Here is a 21740-nt window from a genome sequence, read left to right on the forward strand (position 1 = left end):
TGCTCTATTTCTAGCAAAGTTGCTGAATGTGTTTTGTACTCCAGGATCTATCGTTTTCCTCATGTCTAAGAGTCTACCACAGTTGTCCCAAAGAAAATGGGGTCTCCAGGTACTGACAAATTTCAAATGGCAGTTGCAGTTTGCCCAAATTTTACCCAAAACTTGGAGAATTCATGTATTTCAGAGATTTGTAAGAAGCCATTAGTAAAAGCTTAGTTCGAAACCATATCTTAAACTAGGTGCTTACTCTGGGCTTACTCTGTGAACAAAGACTGATTATTAAAAAACCTCTTTTTTTTCCCTACCTAAACAGCAAGTCCATAGCAATTCTCTGCTGAACCCACCTCCTGATTCCAACAAGCTTCACAGTCATACAGACACCAAAAATTGCATGGTAACACTTAAAATCATTCCAAATTGCCAGAGTACGAATCAGTTACTAAGCACAGGCAATCAGTGATGATTTCACTTCATCCTCTGAAAGAATTATGAAGGAATCTACTAAAAAAATCATCTTACGTACTGAGAAGTAATCAAAATGTCTCTGCTATGATCCTGTCATTCATGAATACATTTCTCCCCGTACACAGCTCTGTTCCTATGCTGAAAGATTTGACTTCCAAAGGAAAATCCTGTGTAACAAAGTTAATGACCACAAGCATGTTTTTCTGATGCACAGGATAATTTTAAGGTGTGCTTCTGGAACACAATATTGAAAGGTATTTGTACGTCTAACTCCCCCCACTGAAAACATCAGCAGTTTGGCATCTAATCATTTCTTCCACTCTCTATTTCAAAAGTGCTTGAAGAGACTAATTCTGCCTGAAATGATTGACAATTCTGGTTCCGTATCTACAGAAAATGTTGCCACTACTGAGTTTTGTTACCTTTTGAGCAGATGCCACTCTAGACCTATGATTTTTCCCTTCTGCCTGCTTACCTGTAGCCCTTCTCTAACTGCCTCCAGAAGATATGGAATGATGGAGTAGTTCCACAAGTCAGTGAACCAAACTCTAGAACCATCTACATCTATTGGACAGGAGAGGAAGAGCCGTGGACCTGGAGAGAGAAATTCAGACATTACACTCAAATCACAATCACGATAAGCATCAAAAATAGGATTGATAACATCTAAAAGTAGGGTTTTAAAGAAAGCCTTTTTTACTAATTACAAAGATACACCTGCTATACAAGGAAATAGAATACATATATTTACATATGCCTGAGCAAAGCACTTACCAATAGTAACATCAGAGGAGCTGTGAGCCTCCAAGAATTTGTTCAGATGTTGCCAGACCTTGGGAATCCAATCAATAATCTTAACCAGCTCTGCATTCCTCATCCTGCCACTGATCTCCGTCTCGATCAGTTTTCTCCTCAAGAAACGGCCGAGAAAGCCTTTGACTGGCTCAGTGTGGTTTGCACATAGCACCCATCTGTGGCAGAACAGTAGAAATGGCCATCATTTCTCTTCCATGCTACTGAATGTAACTATTCTTGACTACATTTCTCTTCTTATTTACAGATTATCAGAATCAAAATGGGTTATTCCAGTCATGCATGGTTTTCAGCAAAAGTTACTTTGGAATACTTCACTAGATGAACCAATTTTTATTGTGCATTGTTTCAGCTCATTTGTCATTAATCTGCTTTGCCTAAATAGTCTTACTGAAAATCTGGTAGAAGGTCAAATATCTTAACAATCCTCTGCAAAGTAAAAGCTTTATGAACCCAGTTCCTTTAATGACAGCACCATAACCAAGCTGCACATGTCAGGGCAGCAAGCAGGAGCAAATGGCATTTCCCACTCACTTTGCTGTTTCAGCTGATAGGAACAATTTCAGATGACTCAGTAGCCATTGCTCCTTTACTACATTACAGACCACAAACATAAATGAGAAACATGAACAAACAGTACCTGAAATTATGGTGAAGTTGAAGATTAGGTGTGGAGGAGGTGGCTTGGTTCATTGTGCCAATAATATATGGACTATTGGGAAAAAAACACAAGCAAATCAAACTTGTAAATTTTGGAAAACAAGTTTTAAGTAAAACCTGAACATTAAAAAAGGTTATTCAAAACTCTTTTGTCAAAGAAGGTTTTGTAGATACTTATAACCAAATTCTCTACTGAGATTCTGAGAACATCAAATTCTGAAAGCAAACCAGAAATCCCAAAACAGGACTTTCACTACGAACAGGGTTTTACTACCAAAGATCTACATCATGAAGCAAATGCAACTCCTTTTTAATTACTTATTTCATAAAAATGGATAATTTCATGAAGGAAAAAGATCCTTCTGAAGCACTGTCCACAATATGGAAAACCTGGTCATTTTCCTCCACATCATTAAATTAATGTAGACCTTGATTTTGTGATTGGATTTTGCAGCTGCAGTGCTCAGAGTCCAGAATTAACATTTGCAATGTGTTCTGATACTATTTCTTTACCATTTGTGGTACTTGCAGTTCAGGAGTCCATTGAAGATCTCTCCTAGGGAGCTAACATGGTGCAAATTATCCAAAATGATGACAAGAGGCATATCCACAGCATTATTTTCACTGTTACACTGGTCTGCCAAGTTGGACAGGTACTGGCGGAGTTCCTGCAAAGCAGATATAAAGAAAAGAAGGAAAACAAAATTTTTTTTCTTCACATTCCTTAAAATTCAATTAAGATAGAGAAGCTTGGTAACAAAATCTAAAGCAAAAGACTCTGACATCTAACAAATCACACATTTTCCATGAGAAAACACAAGATACGGTTTTCTTTCTCTTTTGTAGGTCATGCTGAAGACTCAAAGACTGTATCAGAAAACCTGTGTGAGATAAGGGCTTAAAGGGGGATAATATTTTGTAATTTAATTTGTGGTTTTTATTCATCAGTGTCAGAACTAAGAGGTCTGAAATATATTTTTGTTTCTTTTCAGGAACTTGTTCAACTCTCCCCATCCCGAACCAAACTGCATTCCAGCTAGATTTGTTGTATCATCTTACAACTGTGTTTCTATCAAAATACAGTTGACAAAATTAATCTGGAACAAAGCATCCCTCGTCAGAGGCCAAATTTGGATGCCTTCAGTAATGCTGTGTAAGAAGGATGAGCTTTTGGTGCTGCTGCTGAGTGGTTGAAAAGCTCTCAGCAGCTTTAAAGCATGTCTGAAATCATACAAGTGGCTTACAACCATAATTTCAACCATTCCTTTCCTCCAGAGGAAAATATGCCTAAGGCCATCAAATATACAGCTTGCTTGCTTTCTTTCTCTCTCTTTCTTTCGTTCTTTCTTTCTCTTTAATCTAGATGATCACTGGCAGTATATTCAGCAAAACCAGCAGCACATAAAAAAGCAGAGGCACGCCTCACCTGCCCAGGAATGTGTCTGCACAACAGCCCCTCCAAGCCCAGCACATGATTACAACTGCTGATACTTGCAGCTGCAGAAGCTCCTGGCAGCCTGGAGATGCATTTGAGGGTTTTGGGAAAAGTGCCCACATGCAATAGGGATTGCTTAAGTCTCTGGGAATTTTATGCAGGTGTTTAACTTCCTCGGCAATTCTCAGGCTCCTAAACACTTGAAAACCATGACAGCTTTAGGTGTTTAAATACACACCTGGAAGCCTGCTGTTCCAGGCCCATAATCAGGTGAATCTGAAAACCTTAAATACCGTTTCCTTCAGAATCAACATAATGCCTTGAAAATAAAGGGAAGTTCAAAATGATGTACACTAAGAAAGGAGTCTTTCATTTTGGACCCGTGCTAGGGTAGGCTGTGCACGGATGGTTTCTGCGTGCTCACCTTACTGGATTTATGGTCGACGTTGAAGGTGGCAATGATGCCCTCGGCCAGCTCCCTGCCCTCTCTGAGGACCATGTACTCGGACAGGCGGTTGGCCAGGTAGGTTTTGCCCGTGCCACTGGGGCCGGACAGGATGATCCGCCTGTGCTCCATCAGCAGGGACACGTAGCGCTGCAGGATGGGCTTCGGGATCAGCGACTCGAACACCAGCCCGTCCAGACTGTTCTCGCAGAGACCTGCAGCAGGGAAACAGCCCTCACTCACAGGGAGTCCCAGTCTTTATCCAAATGGACCTGACCAAGCTGTTCTTCACTTCAGAGCCAAAGCCCTTCCCCACCCTGGTATCCCTCGTGGCTGAGAGAGGCACACATAAAGCTGGAAAAACAAGTGCAGGGGTGACCTGTGGGCTTAGCCTGCATCCTCCTTCAGCCTGTTTAAGTCCTCAGCTGCATCCCTAAGGCCCTTTGGGAGCTGCCAGACCAAAGCATTCCAGGCCACACTTCTCATGCACAAGCCATCCATTTTACAGCATTTCACCACACACTCACCCAGAATGTACCTGTTTACTTTTGGATCACTAGACAAAAAAAAACCCCCAGCTATCATCAACTCCCCCTACTTTCCCAAATGCTTGTAATTAAACTCCTTCTCTGTATGCTGATAGTTATCTCCTCTAACAGAAAACTCCTTACTGATAAGCATTTATGCCATGTCAGCAGTCACTTTAGGCAGAATTGGCTCAGGGAAAAATACACATTGCTTCAAAATAAACAGCAGGAAGGGAAGCTGGCAGATCACCCAGAGAAATGTTTGCACCTCAGTGGTTACTTGGAATATTAAATATTTATATAGGCAGCTTTGTATCTCAAAGGTATATGTAAGTGATTTTCCATAAATTGATTGAATACATTTCTATTTTATTGCAAACTGTTATCACTTCTGAACCTTCAAGGCACAAGTCAAGCCAGTGCAAGTTAAATATAAACTCAAACTGCAACTTTACAGACACAGCTAGACTTTATGCAATATTTCAGTTAGGATTTATGACTGGACAATGCATTTTATATAAGTAGAATATCCTGGGTTCACGTCAAGCCTCAGTATAAGTGATGTATTTCACAGTTTATTTTGTCTTCCTGCCCACTGGTTTGTTATACAAGGTTAACTTGGTTTTTATACCAATATCCAAAAATCTGCTTTCAGTCAAATTTCAAAGCTGATCTGAAGAATGTTTGGCATTGCCCTCAAATACCATCTGTCTGCAGATTTCACTGGTCTAACTTTGAGCAAACTGATGTACGTTCAAAATGCAGCAGCTGAGGATTTTACCCCTAAGCTTAGTTACATAGTATAGTTTTCATTAAAAAGTGCTTCCCTGAGAAACAACATGAAAAATATAAATATTAAATTTTTATCAGTATTACAGAATAAAATTGATGGGAATCCTGAAAAGCATGCATTTTGAAAAATCCAGACTTTAAGGTGTTTCATAAAATTTGGGCTCCCTCCTTCCTGGTACTCAAGGAGGGACTCTTCAGTGAGACTGATCAAGCAAATCAGTCAAGATTTATGGTTTTTTTACCCTGCATAAAGGAAATAACAACTATAGCTGTGATAAAGAGGTAATGAAATTTTGAGGCTTGACTCATTTGGAAAGTACTTTGCTGCTCAAACAGCTCCACTGCATCCCTTGTGGTGTGAAGTCTTCTCCAGGACAACTCAAGATCTGTGGAGTGTGTAATTATTCCTACAGTTACAGGCTGAAAACTTGCTAAAACCACAGCATACCCCAAGTGCTGTCTTTATCAAATGAAAACAGAAGGAAGTAAATAAATGATAGGAACAGGAAGAAGCAGCACAATAAAAAGTTTCTACTCTGAGTGTCTTGACACAGCAACATAAAACTGATGAAACTGTCAACAGTGAGAACTCCAGCAGGCAGGTCAGGTGAAATTACCTTTGATGGAGACTGAAATAGTGTTGTTTTCTCCAACCAGGTAGCCACAGGGCAGCAGCTCCGGGGTCTCTGCACTGTTGGTGCGCTTGATTTCTCCGATGCTGTAGCCCAGAACACTGTCTGAGTTCAGCCCCAGCTGGCTCACGGGATCCACGTGGATGATGTACTCCTGGGGTGGAAAAGGGACACTGGAAGTCAGGCAGCACTGGGAGTTTGTTCTCTGCTGTGACAGACTTAACACACAAAGTTAAATACAGCTTGGTACCATCAAATCCCCACAGGAGAACTTGAGCTCACAGCATTCTGTACCCACTGACCTTAAACAGGCGTCTCACAACCCCATCCAGAACATCCCACTTGGTCTTCCCACTGACTCCAATGCAGCCTATGAGGAAGGTGCGAGGCCTGGAGTCCTAAAGGCACAGAAGTAACTCTATCAGACAAGTGTGGTTAATGTAATTAAAATGCTGGCTTCCCTGCCCCCTCCCCTTTTGTTTTTAAATAATGGTGTATCCTTACTATATATGGTAAATTCTGGATGGTGTATGGAATCCTTTTCATATGATAAACACTTTCTACAGTGTTGGAGTCACAAATCTAAAGGATACTTAGGTGGCTGTGATGTTAAGTTAAATGTATTTATTAATACCATGAAGAATTCAAAATCTCTGAGAGGATTACAGTTTAGCAAAGAGACAGAAAGACTCTTAGGAATATTCTAGACAGAAAAGTAGATGTCAAATTAATTCTTCCATGACTTCACAATCAAAGATGTTACATTTGCAAGGTTTATCCTATTTATTTCTAGAAATGCTGCTGTGGGCAGAGAAACCTATATACATATAAATTATATATGGCTATATGTAGAAGCAGTAATATAGAAAGAAAGTTTATATTTATAAATTGTTTGATGTATCACATCATTTTGAATTTTATAACTGATTTTTAAGGCAGATAAAAAGAAATAAGAAAAAATAGAATTTTTCTGTTTTTCTACAGCTGCACTCACTGTGAAACATTAATTGAAGAAAAACTAATTTCTATTGTAAGATTTGAAGTGTTATTAAAACTTGCTCTGACTGCAGTCAATTAGCAGCAGTTCTACTGTTTATCTGCGGTTGTCCTAATTAATGCAAAATTGGTATTCAATGGAAAGATCTGCTAAGTCCATTTTATTTTGGATCATTCAAATTTTTGTCCACTCCTCAGAAAGACATGAACTTACTTCTTAAACACACTTCTACAGATACTCAAAAATGTGAGATTAAGGAAGGCCATTCCTTGGCAAGGACTGTGTATTACATTCATGCACGTAGTACGTTAAACACATGAGATGGGAAGCAATTTTACAATATTTGCTATTTATTTGGGTATTTAGGATTCTTCCAATTTCTTGTGGATGGAAAACATCTGAAAGCTGTCATTCTAAACAGGGTATTTGTGCCAGAGAGGACAACTTCAACTAGGATGATACGGTATAGATCTCCCAGTTTGGATTTGTCAAGTTCTTCCACAAGATTGGTGCTTCTGGCATTTTGGTCCCTCTCAGCAGCCCCAAGGAAGCTGGAGGTAGCCAAGTGCTTTCTCTATCACTGTTAATACACCTATAAACTGTTTTCCTGAGAAAATTCCTAAAAGTCCTTTGCAAACTTGAATCCCCTCACACATTCCAAGGTCACTTACATCTCAAAGCTAGGGATGAAACAGAACTCACCTCCTTCCATTTCATCTCGTCCTGGAAGTTGACGACTATTTTGACGTGCCTGCCTCCTTCTTTCCGGGCAGAGCCATCTCCAGTGTCATCCAACAGCATGTCTGTGGACAGGAAACATCAACAGCTTCACAGCTGGAGCTCAGTTACAATGGAGACTATTCTGGTTTACTGTAGTCAAACACAACACGTCTGGGCTTCATATGCCCCAAGGTAAAACACAAGAACCAGGTTGACCGACTTCCCTGCCATACATCCCTCTTAAAAAGGGAAGGTCATTGAAAATTATTAGCCAGTTACTCTATATTTTCCTTCCTATGATATATCCCCTGGCAAAAGTGCACCATTAAATGGCTTTAAACATGACTTTTCAGAGCTGAGGTCATAATTGGACACCTCCGACCGAGGGTGTAGCAGACCTACGATGATATTTAAAAGAAGGCTTTGTGCCAGCTCGTGACATATTTCCACACCTCAGCTGTTAATAATCCTCACGCTTTCATTTTTCCACAGCTAACTAACCCAAGCCTTCCAAGTGCAGGATAAAACCTGCCCCACCACCCTTCTCATTAAACTCACCGAGACTGGTTGACTCTGTGAGGTTCAGGCTGTGTTGAGAGAGACCCACTGAGTGTCTGGGAGAGGAGGAGATGGAAACCTGAGACTGAGCCCTGCTACAGCTGCCATGGTTTTCAGATTTCAGCCGATCGTTCTCTGCTTTTAACTTTTCAATCTCACTCTTGAAAAGACAAGCCAAACGTTAGAAGGCACAGTGAAAACATGATTATAAGATAGCAACGTAAGTAACTTAAGAATAAACGGCAGTTTAGCAGAAATGCTGTTTTCATAATGTCTTAATTACGGGTTTTAATTACTACAATGTCCTTTCTGTAAAACTTTTCAAAGCATCCTAAAATATGTGTGAATTCACTAACACTGAAATGCAACTACCTTAAGGCAGAGAGCACGGAAACATTTTGACAGTCAACAAAATGATGGACCCATCTTGGGGTTGAAACAGCTGCAGCTGAGGGCAGCAAAGTCAGGCGTTCATGCTGACTTTTAATGAAGGTTTAACACTGGCACAAAGCTGAACACAGCTTTCAGTACGCATTCAAAAACTTCTGATCTTTACTGTGCGGGTGGTTGGCCAGTGTTTCCCACATCAGCACAGGCTGCAGGAGCTGGGGTGGCTGTTGCTCACCTGCATCCTGTTCATGGCCTCCCGCAGCTGGTCCAGCTGGTGGGCAGAGCTGAGGGCTTCCAGGCGGATGTCCGTCAGCTTCATCTCCTTGTCCCTCAGCTCGTTCCGCAGCTGCATCACCGTCTCGGCCTCGCTGTCCGTGCACTCAGAAATACTGCAGGACATGGACAAACAGACACTTGTGCCTTTTCTCATGGTGCTTCTCCAGGATTTATCAGGAGAAGAGGAATAAAGCCCTTTTTATTCTGCTTGAAGCAGGTAGCAATTTCAGCTTATTGAATTAGTGATGCCGTAAATCAGATATTAAGTGGGTCATAGAAATTTTAGAGACTAGTGAAACAAAGATGTCTGAGGCTTATTTTTCTTAAATCAGCATCTGAAACAGAATTAACTGAAATCACCTACTATTAGATAGTCTTCATTTTTTTCACAGTAGTTGCTATAAAGGAAAACTTCTAAAGCCAAAATCTAAATAAATTAAGGGGGTGCAGGCATTTAACAGCAGTTGGTTGGAGATTGATGAGTTCACAGACAGATTTAAAGCTCACCAGGTGTGCACAGCTGGGTTTCCCTGAACTGCTCTGGAGGGCTTTGGAACTCTACACCTATTCGAAGCATGATAAATTCCTGCTTGCTTTAAAGAACTCACGCTTAAAAAATTTTTGGTGGCATTTTTCTTCCCTCTGCCCACACAAAAAAAAGTTTCTGAGTAACAACATTTCAGTACATTTGTAACTGTATCTGTATAAAGATAAACCATACAGCTGCACGCTTTAAGGGAGATTTTACCTAATGTGTCTTTCCCTAAATCTGGTTAATGAGAGATGTTTTCTGCACCAAAAAGCCAAAACACACAAGTTTTACTTGTGCTCTATCCTTCCCCCAGTTCACATATTTACTCTTTTCTCACATTTATCCTTTTGGCTTCCATGGCAAGGTGAGATGCACCCACACAGCACTTTGGCTGATGACACATGGGATCATCATTTGACAATTTTCTGGCCTGAGAGCTCTAAAGCACAACTTGCTGTAGTCACCAGAAACACACTGAGTTAGGCTCAAGAGACAGAAGAAGCTTTGAAACAAAAATCATGGGGGATTATCTTCTGCTACTGACATTTCATCACTGTTATACAGCTGGAAACCATTGCTATTGTTTTCACCTCTTCATGTGAAAACAAGTGGAGGGGAACTACTCCAATGCATTTGTTCTGAAATCAGGCTGGAAGCTCTGCATGACCTCTCAAGGTCAGGAGCCTGTCTGGTAATTACAGGTTTCACAGTACTGCCTGTTACAACTTTCTGTGTTTATTTATCCTGCTCAAGTGACAAAACTACTGATGGAATTAACATAAAAGCTGTTTTACTAAATTTCCCATGCACATTCTAAAATGTGAATTCAGACTCAAAACAGCATGGCAAGGGAGTTGTTAAATTTATTTCACAGGTGGCCATGGAAAGGACTAGGCACAGGTGGCTGGGGAGCTACAGAAGGAAAGAGGGGTGGATCATCTCCATTCACCAGGCACAAGCTGTTAGATGAGTTCATCTGTATCACTAAACCACAGTATTTGATTTCTTTACCTGAATTTGTCAATATAACTGGGAACTTACCATGGCAGATTAACTCAATATGTGCTGTGTTTAGACAACAGAAACAAAATCCCAGATTTGACCTGGTCTGTTTAATTAACAGCAAGAGATCCAATTAAGCTGGCACCTCAAGGTCACCCTGGTTATAAATATTCTTGATCCTCAGTACATTCTGCTGAGAGAGCCACCCAATGAAACATTTACACTTCAGTACTGACACAATGATTTTTGGCTTCCTGGACATTAATGCAAAGGTACTGGGTTGGGAGTCAGCTCACGTATCTTTAAATCTCTGAATACATAAATTCAGCACTTCTGTCCTCTGCCTTTCCTCTACCAATGCAGCAAGATGCCTTCCATGCCATTTTCTGTCTAAAAATTACATAAATCACTTACAGGGAATTGGAATGGGAAGCTCTCAGCAGTGGTGTTGAAACAGTGGTGTTGTGGTGTGGTAGCTTTGGTGAGGAAGGTAAGGAAGAATCAGTCATCTCCTCAATGTCTGAATGAGAAGATGCTGACTTGGGAGACTTCTTTTTCCCAAAAGCTTGCTTGAAGGAGCTGCGTAACTGGAAAAAACAAGACCACAGCAGCAGGTCCATCACTAAGAGTGAAACCAGGCAAAAAAAGCCATAGAGTAAAAACTCTTTAACATGCAAATACTCCAAATGCTACAGCCATACTCACATACACAGTAACACAGGTGAAAAATAAAAACGCTTTTTTTTCCTTAACTATTTTATCAGATTAATAAGGTCAATAGGAGTGGCTATGAATGCTTCCTATTTTAAAGAACTATTTGACAGCAAACTCTGCTCAGTGCAACAAGCTTTGCAGCGGTGTGGTGACAACTCACAGCTGTGCTGGCACACGGCCCAGCCCAGGTTAATGATGCTGGAAGGGTTAGTGGTGTCAACGGGTGGGTTAGCTTTGTACCTCCAAGTTTAAAGTAGGTCTTCCTTACCTCATTGACCTGCCGGAAGAAGTGCAAGCAAAAGGAAGTGGGGGAAGGAAAAAAGACATGTTTTAACAGATAAACCCACTGATAAGGGAAGTTTTGGAGTTCTAAGACAAACACGACCCATGATTAACAAAGACAAACAGTTACTTTATAACCAGAACCCTGTATTTTCCAAAACCAGGTGTTTCAAACCACATACAGCCATTTTTTGCGTTACCTGAGGAAGACACCAGACTCAAACTCTCTTAACTATTTAAATTACATTTTCTCCTTAGCTCAGGCAGAGTGCTTTGGCTAAGAGCCAAGTTAATAATGTATTTTTCCTTGCAGGAACAAGGTATTTCACCATGTGTAAAGATGGCAACTTCCCCACCTACCTGCAACTAAAATAACCTTCTGTAATGTGACTGCCATTTTCCAAACAAGAATTAATATTCATGTAATTAAACTGATGTTACCCCAAAGTTACAATTCAACAGGTAGTGTTCAAGAAGCATTTGGACAATGCTCTTAGACAAATGGTTTCATTTTTAGGTAGCCCTGAAAGTTAAACTCCCGTGGAATCAAGGTCTGGACTTGATGATCCTCATGGTTCCCTTCCCACCAGGATACTCTATGTACACCTTTTAATGCCATTGCAAATTACATACAGGCTGGCTTAATACGAGCTGAAAGCTGTTTTTCAACTAGACAAAGACTCCTACAATGAGAAATGTTGAAAATCTGGTGTTTCAGCTCGGAATGCATTGGAAGCTGCATTGCTTCCACACAGAACACAAAGACCTTGGCTGAGAACTTCCTCAGCACTGGTGGAATAAAGAATGTGTGAATCAGATTCAACTCACATATTTTTCTCAGTAGTGTTTTGATTTCCAATCTTCATTTCACAGCAATCATGTACTCATTTTTAATAACATAAAAATACTGCCCTGTTTCTTCTACTTCATGAAAACTTTATTTATCTTTGTAATAAGGAAATGTTCCCTTAACCTTCTTTAAAAATAGTTATCTGATGAATGAGAAATGTAGGCTGATGTAGGATCATCTCCACTAGGTTACAGTAACAAAAAACAGAAGCTAAACAAGAATTTTAAAAAGTGTTTATCTTAACCAAGGCTTAATGGCTACAAAAGTTTTGTGTCACAAACTGAGAGTTGCTAGAAATTTAAAAGTTACAGCAATTTACTTTGTCTGTAACAAACGTACAGCACAAGAAGGATTGGGAGAAGATGTCGTTTCCATCCAACCAATTATTTAAGGGGCAGAGTGGAAATGCTTCCTTTGTGAAGCAGCTGGTAATACCAAGAGATAACAAAATGAAACCTCTGAGATAAGAGACAAATAAAACCAAGAACCTGTTCAGGAAGCTGTTTCTTACAGTTCAGGAGTTTCATCAACATTTCTAAGAGGATATTGTGCAAACACAAATGAAGCTTTTACCAGCTCTAACCACACTTTGCATCTCTACAGATTTAGCTGTATACCCAAAAGGTCCAGGGAGATTTAGATTCAGTGGGAAGAAAGGGGTGGATTGCTTTACTGGCTACAATAAAGGATCTAGGGACTTCAGTCCAAACTACAATCAGACTAGGTCACTAAGGCAGTTATGGTCTAATTGAAAATGGAGTTGAAGATAATGTACCTTTCCTCCAGTACAGGGTACCTTGTACATAGTACGTGATGAGCAAAGAGGGAAAAACGGGAAATGACAGGTAAATATTGCAAAAACTTCCAAAAGAGATGTCCGTTGTGAAAAACTTTTAAAGATCGTTATTTTTTTTTTTACATTATTCTTAGAACTCCAAGTTAATGCTGGACAAAGAGTTCTTAAAGTGTTTAATACGTTCACTTATAAGAAAGCCCTATGAGACAAAACCAAAAAAACCACAAGAATGATCTTCTCTTGGTGGGTTTGTTTTACTTTAATGACAGATGTCACGTTTTCCTTAAGGGGCTGGACACCCCTTTAGCCAGAACTGATCTTTGACAACTATTTCCAATTTAAGACTGGTATTTTGGCTGTTAAGCTAAAATTCAATCCTATGCAGAGTCAACACAAGGATATACATTACTTACAACTCAATTAAGCCTTCACAGGAGAGTTTACCCAGGATTTCAGCAGTGTGCAGTCCCTGCTGCACGAGGCAGGAAGGAGCAGCTGGGCAGATTTTCACTGTGCATGTCCCAACAATTTCATATAAACCTCACACAGTCTGCTAAAACACACTCACCCAGTTCTTCCTCTTCTTTTTCTTGGAGTCACTCTCGATGTTGCTGCCCACACTGGAGTGGCTGGTGGCACTGTTAATGCTGGAGACACTGTCTGAGGAGTGCTGCCTCCGGATCCGCAGGTCCGTGGGCTGAGCAGCTCCAGGGCCTGGATATGAACGGAGGCAGTGTCAGAATTATCTGGAAGTTTGATGTATGGTATTAACCATGCAATCCTGAAGAAACATTTAGGGAAATCAGCACTCTGACAATCACTTATCCCAACGGATGTACTGCATATTTCAATGTTGTTTCTTGTGACAAGATTAAACTGAGATGCTTCAAACTTTTCCCTCAGCAATTTATCCCAGTGTAAATGACTGGGTTATTCTGGTCTCTCGGTAACTCTGATGGTTACATCAGCTATTACCCAGAGGACTGAAGTCTCACTGAGGAGCCCTGGAGTCTCTGTGTGTGGTGCTTGTCTCTCACCTTTGCAGTTGAGCTCAGGTGTGTTGATGACTCCATTGATGGCAGCCTGAGCAGCAGCATTTTGTTTCTTCAGGAGTTCAATTGTCTTCCTTAACTCGTTCAGTTCCGAGTCCTTGAATAACAAAAAAAACCCGTATGCGGGTACACAGGAGAAGAACTCCAAAGAGGCTGCACTTCCATCTAAGTATTGGTAGTGAATAGCGAATTTATGGAATATACATGTGCAAGGAGGTGAAAATGAGGTTTGGGTTATCAGGGGAAACATACCCTCAACAGAGTGCAAAACAGCTTGGGTGTTGTGATTCAAAAAAATGCATGTATTTTGTAATGCAGGAATAATGTCTATTCAAGTATACTGTCCAAAAACCCAATGCTACCAGTCTTGTAAGTATTCTTCTTGGTCTTTCTCTCCATGTCCAGGATGCATTGGGATGAAATGTATTACAGAAATATGCAATACTGAAGACCTGTGTCCAAAGCAGCAATTTATAGGAATAACCTGATCAGTTGCCACAAAATCCCAGTGCAGAAAATGAGTGTTTTATATACATTTTTTAATACATTTTACTCTGTCACCACAAATGAGGGAGCTAAGGCAAATTGTGTATGGGGCTTTTTCCCCCACACAACTACAGAAGGAGCACGAGCAACAATGCTGGAAAGAGAAATGAAGACTTCCCAAATCCTTTTGAAGCTTTACCTTTTGTTCTGCTGTCATGGTCAGGCTCTGCAGTCGGATCGTCATGTTCCCCAGGCTCTGCTCAAACGCTGCCACCAGGTGAGCCTGAAATCAAACCACACAGGAGGAGTTTGTTTTCTTCCCCCAAAAAGAAGTATTTCTGGAGGTATTTAATCGGCCCACTCAGTGCATGGCATTGTTTGTTGTGTAAATGGTGCAGAGAAAACAACACTGCTAAGAAAAGGTCAAATGAGCAGAGCACATATTATGGAAATGCTTCCCAACAATAAAACATAAAGCAAATTTTTGTACAGAGAAAAGTCAAGCAGAAACTTCCCTCCAACTAAACCACTATTCTCCTTGTGGATAATTAAGGCAAAAAGATACTGGCAGTCACAGGGGCGGAGGTTCTCACTCCCATCAGGAGAAGAGATGCTTTAGCAGCTGATATACCTGCATAGAACTCAAAAGACTTCTCCAATATTTGAGTGCACCTTGCTTCCAACCAAGGTCAGCTTGCCACATATCTGCCAAAATTCCTGGTACTTGGCCAATTACCCTTTTTTTTTCTTTTCCCAAGGAAAGAGAAAATTATTTCGCTGTGCTCCTTGGGAGAAGAATGTTGAATCTTTCCCCCAGGAAGCATGGAGAACACCAGTGCCCATTACATGAAAGACATCAGCTAGGAATTGAAAATGACTGAGAAGCAAAAGGAAGGAAAAGTAGGATGAGAAGATGGAAAAGAACTTAAGAAACTGTATTTCTAGAGCCATGACATGGCACTGTTTTATGGGTATTCATATGCATGTGCACACATCACTGATCACAGGCATATTTCAATATATATTTGTCCCACTAGCCATAATAATCTACACTAACCAGAGAAAATAAATGAAGTATTATTTATCTATTAAAAATAATTCTATATGCACGGTGACAAGTAAAACTGGAATCTTTCCAAGGAGAAAAGGACATTTTCTCACCTCAAAAAATACAAAATAGCAAAACCTTTCACAGAGCTATTCCAGACTCATTCAGCAGCAGCACACAGTTGACTTATCCTAAAGAACTGTTCTCACGTTCACAATGAAAACAAACATGAGCAGTACAATAACATGGGGATGTGTAGCTCTCATTCCCATCAGCCCCTACGAAAATAAGCAGAGCTGAGACTGTGAGAAAATGGCAAAAAGTAATTCAAAACCTAACACTACGCACGTAGGAAAATCTAAATATTTATTTTAAAAACAGAGAGTGCACAGCTTCTCTTGGGGAGGATGAACAGGGAACAACAAAGCTGATATTCAGGGATCCTCAGCAATACTTTTCAAAAGCAGAAAATAAATGGGCAAGCAGGACTGCATGGATTAGTAACAGGATATAAACCCTTAATGCTTTGACCTGAGCCTTAAAAACCAGTTGCTCTTTCAAAACCGGATCTTGCAATTATTCCTGTCTTGAAATTGTTCAGTGAGCTATGGAAAAAAATGTATCTTCACTTTCTATAGCTGGAGCAAAATGTTTTCAAATTCATGCCCTTGATGACATGAGAAGCATCAACAACTGCAGTCGCTATGCATGCAAATTCAGGAAAAAAATTGTAAATTGAAGAGATTAATTTGAATTGTCTAAGTTTTAACTGCCTTTTATTAAAGGAATCATGTCTAAAGGAAATGTCCAAGTGCCTTAACTAACAGCATTTATCAATCTCAGTCTTTTTGGGAACAGACCTAGCCTTTTACATGGAAAAAGGGCACATTCTCCGAAAAGAGGTGGCTAGAGACTGGAATTTAATACTAGGACAGTTATAGCAACATCTCTGGTGTCAATTTATGGACAAATCAGGGGGAGGCTCAGGTCTAAGAAGTTTAAATAGCATGAATAAAACACTGCAAAATTTTAGCAAAGTGAACTAACCAAAAAATGGAATATTATCAAAATAATAAACGATACGCTGACTTTTTTTTTAAAAAAAAAAAAGCCCACAAGAAAAAGCCACAAAAACTCAAATGACCCCAATCCAAACAAAAACATAAAGGAGTGTACATTAAAAACTGCTCTCTACAAAGAGATAGTAACCACACAGAAATTCTTGAGCAGATGAGGAGCAGCTGGGCCAGGCAATGAGCAGCCCGTGCTGCTCCCTGCTCTTGGAGACAAGCCTGTGCTGAGCACCAGCCCAGCGACCCTGAACTGTGCGAAGGAGAGTGCAATAAAGCCAAGGCAGAGCCAAATGAGCTGCTCAGCTGACAAGTTCTTTGTTTGAAGGACACAAGGTGGGTTATTTAACAACATCATTAAAAATGTAAGCAAGAGAATCTGGTCCCGCTTTCTCACACGTAAAAGACGCCTCTGGGGGAAAACCAACTCGTGTATCCATCCCCTTTGTATTTGACAGGCAAATGTTAAGATTTAACTTTTGAAAGATGTTTAAATTGTTTTCTTTTCCTCTTGGGACAGTAACTAAGTGGTACCATGCAGTCAAAGCCCTTTTATTTGACTTCTGTTATAACTGTGTTCTTGGTTTTGCTGCTCCATTTTCAAGCTGGATGAAGCACTGTGATGCCGGCAGTAGACAGCACAGACTTCCTCTTGAACCTTTCCTGTGATACTGATACTTTCCTGTGAAACCTGTCCTTTTACTGTCCCAAGCTTTGCATTCCCCCTACTCAGAGAGCTGACAGACAGGAATGTTCCCTTCAAGCAGCACATGTTCAGATGTTTATTCATTCCCATAAACCAGGATTTCAGTATGATCTGATCTGCTGACTATTCATCTGCAGCTTATTTACTCTAGAGTTGCTTATTTTCCTTGCAAGCTTCTGTGTTGCGGATTCCCACTATCTGTGACTGCAGCACAGAACACACAAATAAACTTGCTCAGGGTCAATACAGTATTGCCTCAACACCTCCTGGATTCCAATTTTTTTTTTCCCCCTGAATGTCTTAAATTACTTATCCCTCAAATTCCTGAAAGGAACAAGCAGAAGTATTGTCTACACTGACAAAAAGTCAGAAATCTCCATTCTTTAGACTTAACTTTAAGTTAGCTTCCAGAGCCCCTTATGCCACTATTATCTATCATGCCATTAACCCATACCTTTATGCAAGAGAAAAACATAATGCATTTCAGTCCAAGTTTCTATTAACTTTTATTCCTACCACTTATAATCTTTATCTGTATCTCATCCTATCCAAATGTCAAAGCAAGACAGTATTTATAAAAAAAGACCCTGTCTCTAATGATTTTCTCAGGACCTTAAGATGGTTTACATACATACAAAGTCAAATTAATATTGTAACTCTGTTTTTAAAGAAAGGTGTAAGGTAATTTACTAGGGCAGAGGATGTTATTTCTTTAAACACCTCAGTAATACAAACCGAATGTTATACACATGAAATCTTTTTGTCACTTAAAAAACCTGGGTGGTAACTGTTGCATTAAATGCATCCCAGTTTAATGTTTGTTCTCAGAGCTGTACTCACATTAGCAGTCAGCTGAGTTGTAAGAGCTGACACTTTTTCTTGGGATGCATCCAATTCTCTCCGCAGCTTGCGAATCTGTGGGTTTTAAGAGAGCACTTTAGTGCATCGTAACAAGGAGAAATAAAACAGCATGACACACAGTGCAGAGTGTCATTTATGCTTGTCAAAGAGGATGTGCTCTTACCTCTGACTGGCACTTCTCTTCAGGCTGTAAAATAAAAGGAAATACGTGAGGATATTACAACATAACCAGCCTGACAAATTTATGCAAATTCTCTTTTGGTGTTTCAAAAACTCTAATGTGAGTTCCTGATTTTGGATTCCCACATCCATATTCAGTCTAATTTAATCTCCTAATTTATTTACTCTTCAAGAAAAAGAAAACAGGCTGCTGGTGAGGTACTTCCTTCTGCAGGAAGGAATTTGGGCTCCACCTCCCAGCCTGCTGACCGGTGCACCTCTGATCTGAATTGTGGAAGGGGGAAGAAGTCCTGGCTCTGCCCATAAGGGATTGTATGAGGCTCTCAAGAACCAGGACAGCCACAGAACTTGGCTGATCCTGGGCAATTCCCTTCATCCCACACTCAGCTCTCCATGGGAAGGAGGTCACATTTTTGCATTCCAAAGTGATGTGAAAAAAAAACTTAGAAATTCCTCCCGCTTGGGTGCTGCCTACGCAGTGTGGTGATGAAAAACTCAGGACACACAGCCAGCTGTGAGGATGCCAAGTGGATGTACTGACCATCCACTGTGGTCAGCATGATCAAATTGTGGCTACTATGTGCTGTTTCTAACCAAAGTTACCAGCTAAGGAGAGGTATGGGGTAGGAAGTCACACACTCCATTGTTCCTAAGTAAACATGTCCACTACCAGCCACCAGGAAAATCACACCCATCCAAACACACTATTGGGGCCACTTGTGCAGCAAGCACAGAAACCTGAAGCTCTGAGTACTCCTATGTATTTTCAAACTCCAGTAAGCCTTATTTTAGGATCAGATAACCAAAATGAATACATACTCGTGGAGAAAGTGTTACTGGCACAGCGAATAAATGGCCTTTTTTAGAATTATTAGTATCTGTGCATTAAAAAGTGGACTGAAACTTCTTTAGTAGCAAATCATTAATATAAGGATGGGGTGACTTTATTCAGCAAATTTTGGGATGCTCTAAGTAATGAAGTTCAAATCTTCTCATATCTACTGAGGTGCTTTGTAGCAAAACCTACTTAGCACAGCATAAATTAAAGACTCAAAAAAACACTGGCTGCTTTTGGGCCATTGAAGTCTGTGTTTAATGAGGATATTGCTACATATCCACAGGCATCCTCATGAACATAAACAACCCTTTCCTAGCTAGCATCCAGAACACAGTCAAATGAGAACTGTTTTTTTCCTGCTCCTTCAATGGCAAAACTAGCACAGTAAGACCAGTCAATTCAATAATGTTGATTAATAAATAAACTCTTCATTTCATTATACTCACTGTGGAATAAATAGATGACGTACTGGACACCAAAGAGAGAGAAGAACCATGCACTAAAGGAAAGAAAAGAAACACAATGAATATAAGTACACTAACCACAGAGTGGAATCATCATAAATCATCCACTGTCAACCACCAATCTGCTGAAGAAATACTTTCACAAATTTCATCATCCATCCTAAACTTAATTATAATATATTATTGCACCAATAAGGTAAGGTTTGAAGAACGCAAGGCCAGGTGATACAATCCATAACCTTGGATTTGGCAAAGCTGTTTTAAAATTCTCATAATATTTGGGAAAATGAGGTGTGGCCAAGAAAGTTAAAAATTTTTGATGAAGATCTGTTCGGAAATAAATATTTCTCTGGACAGTGTATCTTAAAATTCTTGTAAAAGGGCTACTCAAGATTTTAAAAAAACCCCAAGAAATGCAGAAGAGATTACAAAAATAAATCTAAGTATTTATTCTTCACTTTTAGATGAGATTGAGAGGGTTTGTTGATTTTTTTAAGCAGCAGACCAAGATGGGGATGTCCTGAGAAGACCACAACACCCAGCTCCAGTGTGTAACCAGATGCTCCAGGAGAAGATGTGGAGGACCCAGGATAAAAACACACTGTCTAATTTTGGGGCTGTGAATTGTCCTCTGAATGCAGCTGTACCTTCCCTCTGCTGACTTAAGGGAGCTGTATCAGTGCATCAATGAGCCCAACATTCCCTTTCCCTGCAGGGTTTCTTGGCCTTTCTTTAAAGCAATGATATTGTTTTAGCAAGGCAAAATTTGTTCTCCCATAGAGAAATTAACAGTGAAAACACGGCTACAAAACTTGCTGGAAAATGATTGGTTTCAAACGATTTTTGCATTTAAATTCAGTAAAGGATATACATATACACTGATGGCCCTGATGATCTTCAGAGGTCCCTTCCAACCCCAACTACTCTGTGATTCTCAAGGTTGTTACCATCACTTAGGCATCAGGATTTACATATAAATATAACATAATTTCATTCTTTATTACACTGTTGAAAAAAAGTACCTGAAGCTATTCTTTCTCCTACTGAAACATGCAAAATTACTTTTCCTTTATTTTTACTTTTAGAAACAAAATGCATTGAACCGAAGCTTCCATTCAAAACTCAGGCAACTGAACACGGATCATATGAAATAGCATAAAATCACTTTTTCTTTCTTCTAAATCCCCCAGCCAAAAAAAAAAAAAAAGTTTAGAAAAGCTGCCATTTTGCTCGAATTACCTACTGCAATTCTACATTCGTAATAAATAGGTTCTGCTTTCCCACTGACATTATATCCTAAGGCAATACTGGAAAGAGAAGTAAACAAGGTCTAAGTTGGCTTCTGAAGGAATTTAAGACAATTTAAAAAACCCACAAGAAAGTACAAAAAACCTCACACCCATTCGCTTTCTCTGGGTAATCATATTTTCAATTAAAATGACCTTTCTAGTTAGGCATTAAGGACTATACTACACCAAGAACATAAAAATAAGTGGTGTGAGTCAGACTCAGGCTTTGTCTAATGGTGTGCTCCAGCCCCGCCTGCAACCACAGCCCATGTTTACTGAAAAGAATGAAGAGGGGAGACAGATACACAGTGATTATTCCCCAGGTACATCTTTGCACCTTCTGGGAATCAGCAGAGATGGAAATTTCAGGGATGGAAACTGCAGTCAGACATCATTTGGCCTGCTGTGACCTCTGTACCATTAACTTGCTTAACAGCTGCTGAATCCACTGACACATTTTGTCTGCAACAAAAAATTCTCTTGTGTTTAGAAATGTAATTCCTTGCAGTTGTTTTAGACCTGCTGCTGAATCAGTGAGTTCCTTGAGTGTCTCTACACTGCTGTGCTCTGAGAAGGAGTGGATAACCAATCTCTTTATAACAAACCAAATTCCCTTCCCTTCAGCCATCATTTTCCAAGCTGAAGATTCCTATTTTAACTTTGTATCACAGATGTTCTGCGCTTAAGATCTTCTTATTTTCCTTTACTTGCATTTTCCCCTTAAGATTTTTAAGATGGAAAGCCCAAAGTGAGGCAATAGTGCACAAGGCCACAAATGGACTCATACAAAGAATGTAATATTATTTTCTGATCTGCCTCCCTATATTCTTCCTTGGTGAATTTTTTTCCTAATAGAGATG

General features: G+C 39.9%; 1 protein-coding gene across 13 annotated transcripts in view; it reads right to left on the reverse strand.

Moving 5' to 3' along the window:
• Positions 1-21740, reverse strand: part of NAV2 (neuron navigator 2) — a 366859-nt gene that overhangs the window by 6402 nt on the left and 338717 nt on the right. For 7 of the 13 annotated variants that reach the window (XM_042021454.1, XM_042021482.1, XM_042021407.1 and 4 more), the window contains 18 exons: positions 19574-19626; positions 18273-18296; positions 18089-18163; positions 14624-14707; positions 13924-14035; positions 13455-13600; positions 11227-11235; positions 10659-10831; positions 8670-8823; positions 8045-8204; positions 7469-7569; positions 6072-6167; positions 5755-5923; positions 3798-4033; positions 2452-2606; positions 1919-1990; positions 1240-1436; positions 941-1059 (listed from right to left, as the gene is read on the reverse strand). In XM_042021454.1, the coding sequence (XP_041877388.1) occupies positions 941-1059; positions 1240-1436; positions 1919-1990; positions 2452-2606; positions 3798-4033; positions 5755-5923; positions 6072-6167; positions 7469-7569; positions 8045-8204; positions 8670-8823; positions 10659-10831; positions 11227-11235; positions 13455-13600; positions 13924-14035; positions 14624-14707; positions 18089-18163; positions 18273-18296; positions 19574-19626 (2135 nt within the window). The remainder of the gene's footprint in view (positions 1-940; positions 1060-1239; positions 1437-1918; positions 1991-2451; positions 2607-3797; positions 4034-5754; positions 5924-6071; positions 6168-7468; positions 7570-8044; positions 8205-8669; positions 8824-10658; positions 10832-11226; positions 11236-13454; positions 13601-13923; positions 14036-14623; positions 14708-18088; positions 18164-18272; positions 18297-19573; positions 19627-21740) is intronic. The other 6 variants (XM_042021488.1, XM_042021396.1, XM_042021462.1 and 3 more) reach the window with 1 other exon arrangement.

The sequence above is a fragment of the Corvus kubaryi genome, unplaced genomic scaffold (genome assembly GCF_017639235.1).
Source record: "Corvus kubaryi isolate FWS band 111438036 unplaced genomic scaffold, C.kubaryi_AGA036_p1.0 125, whole genome shotgun sequence".
Lineage (NCBI taxonomy): Eukaryota > Metazoa > Chordata > Aves > Passeriformes > Corvidae > Corvus > Corvus kubaryi.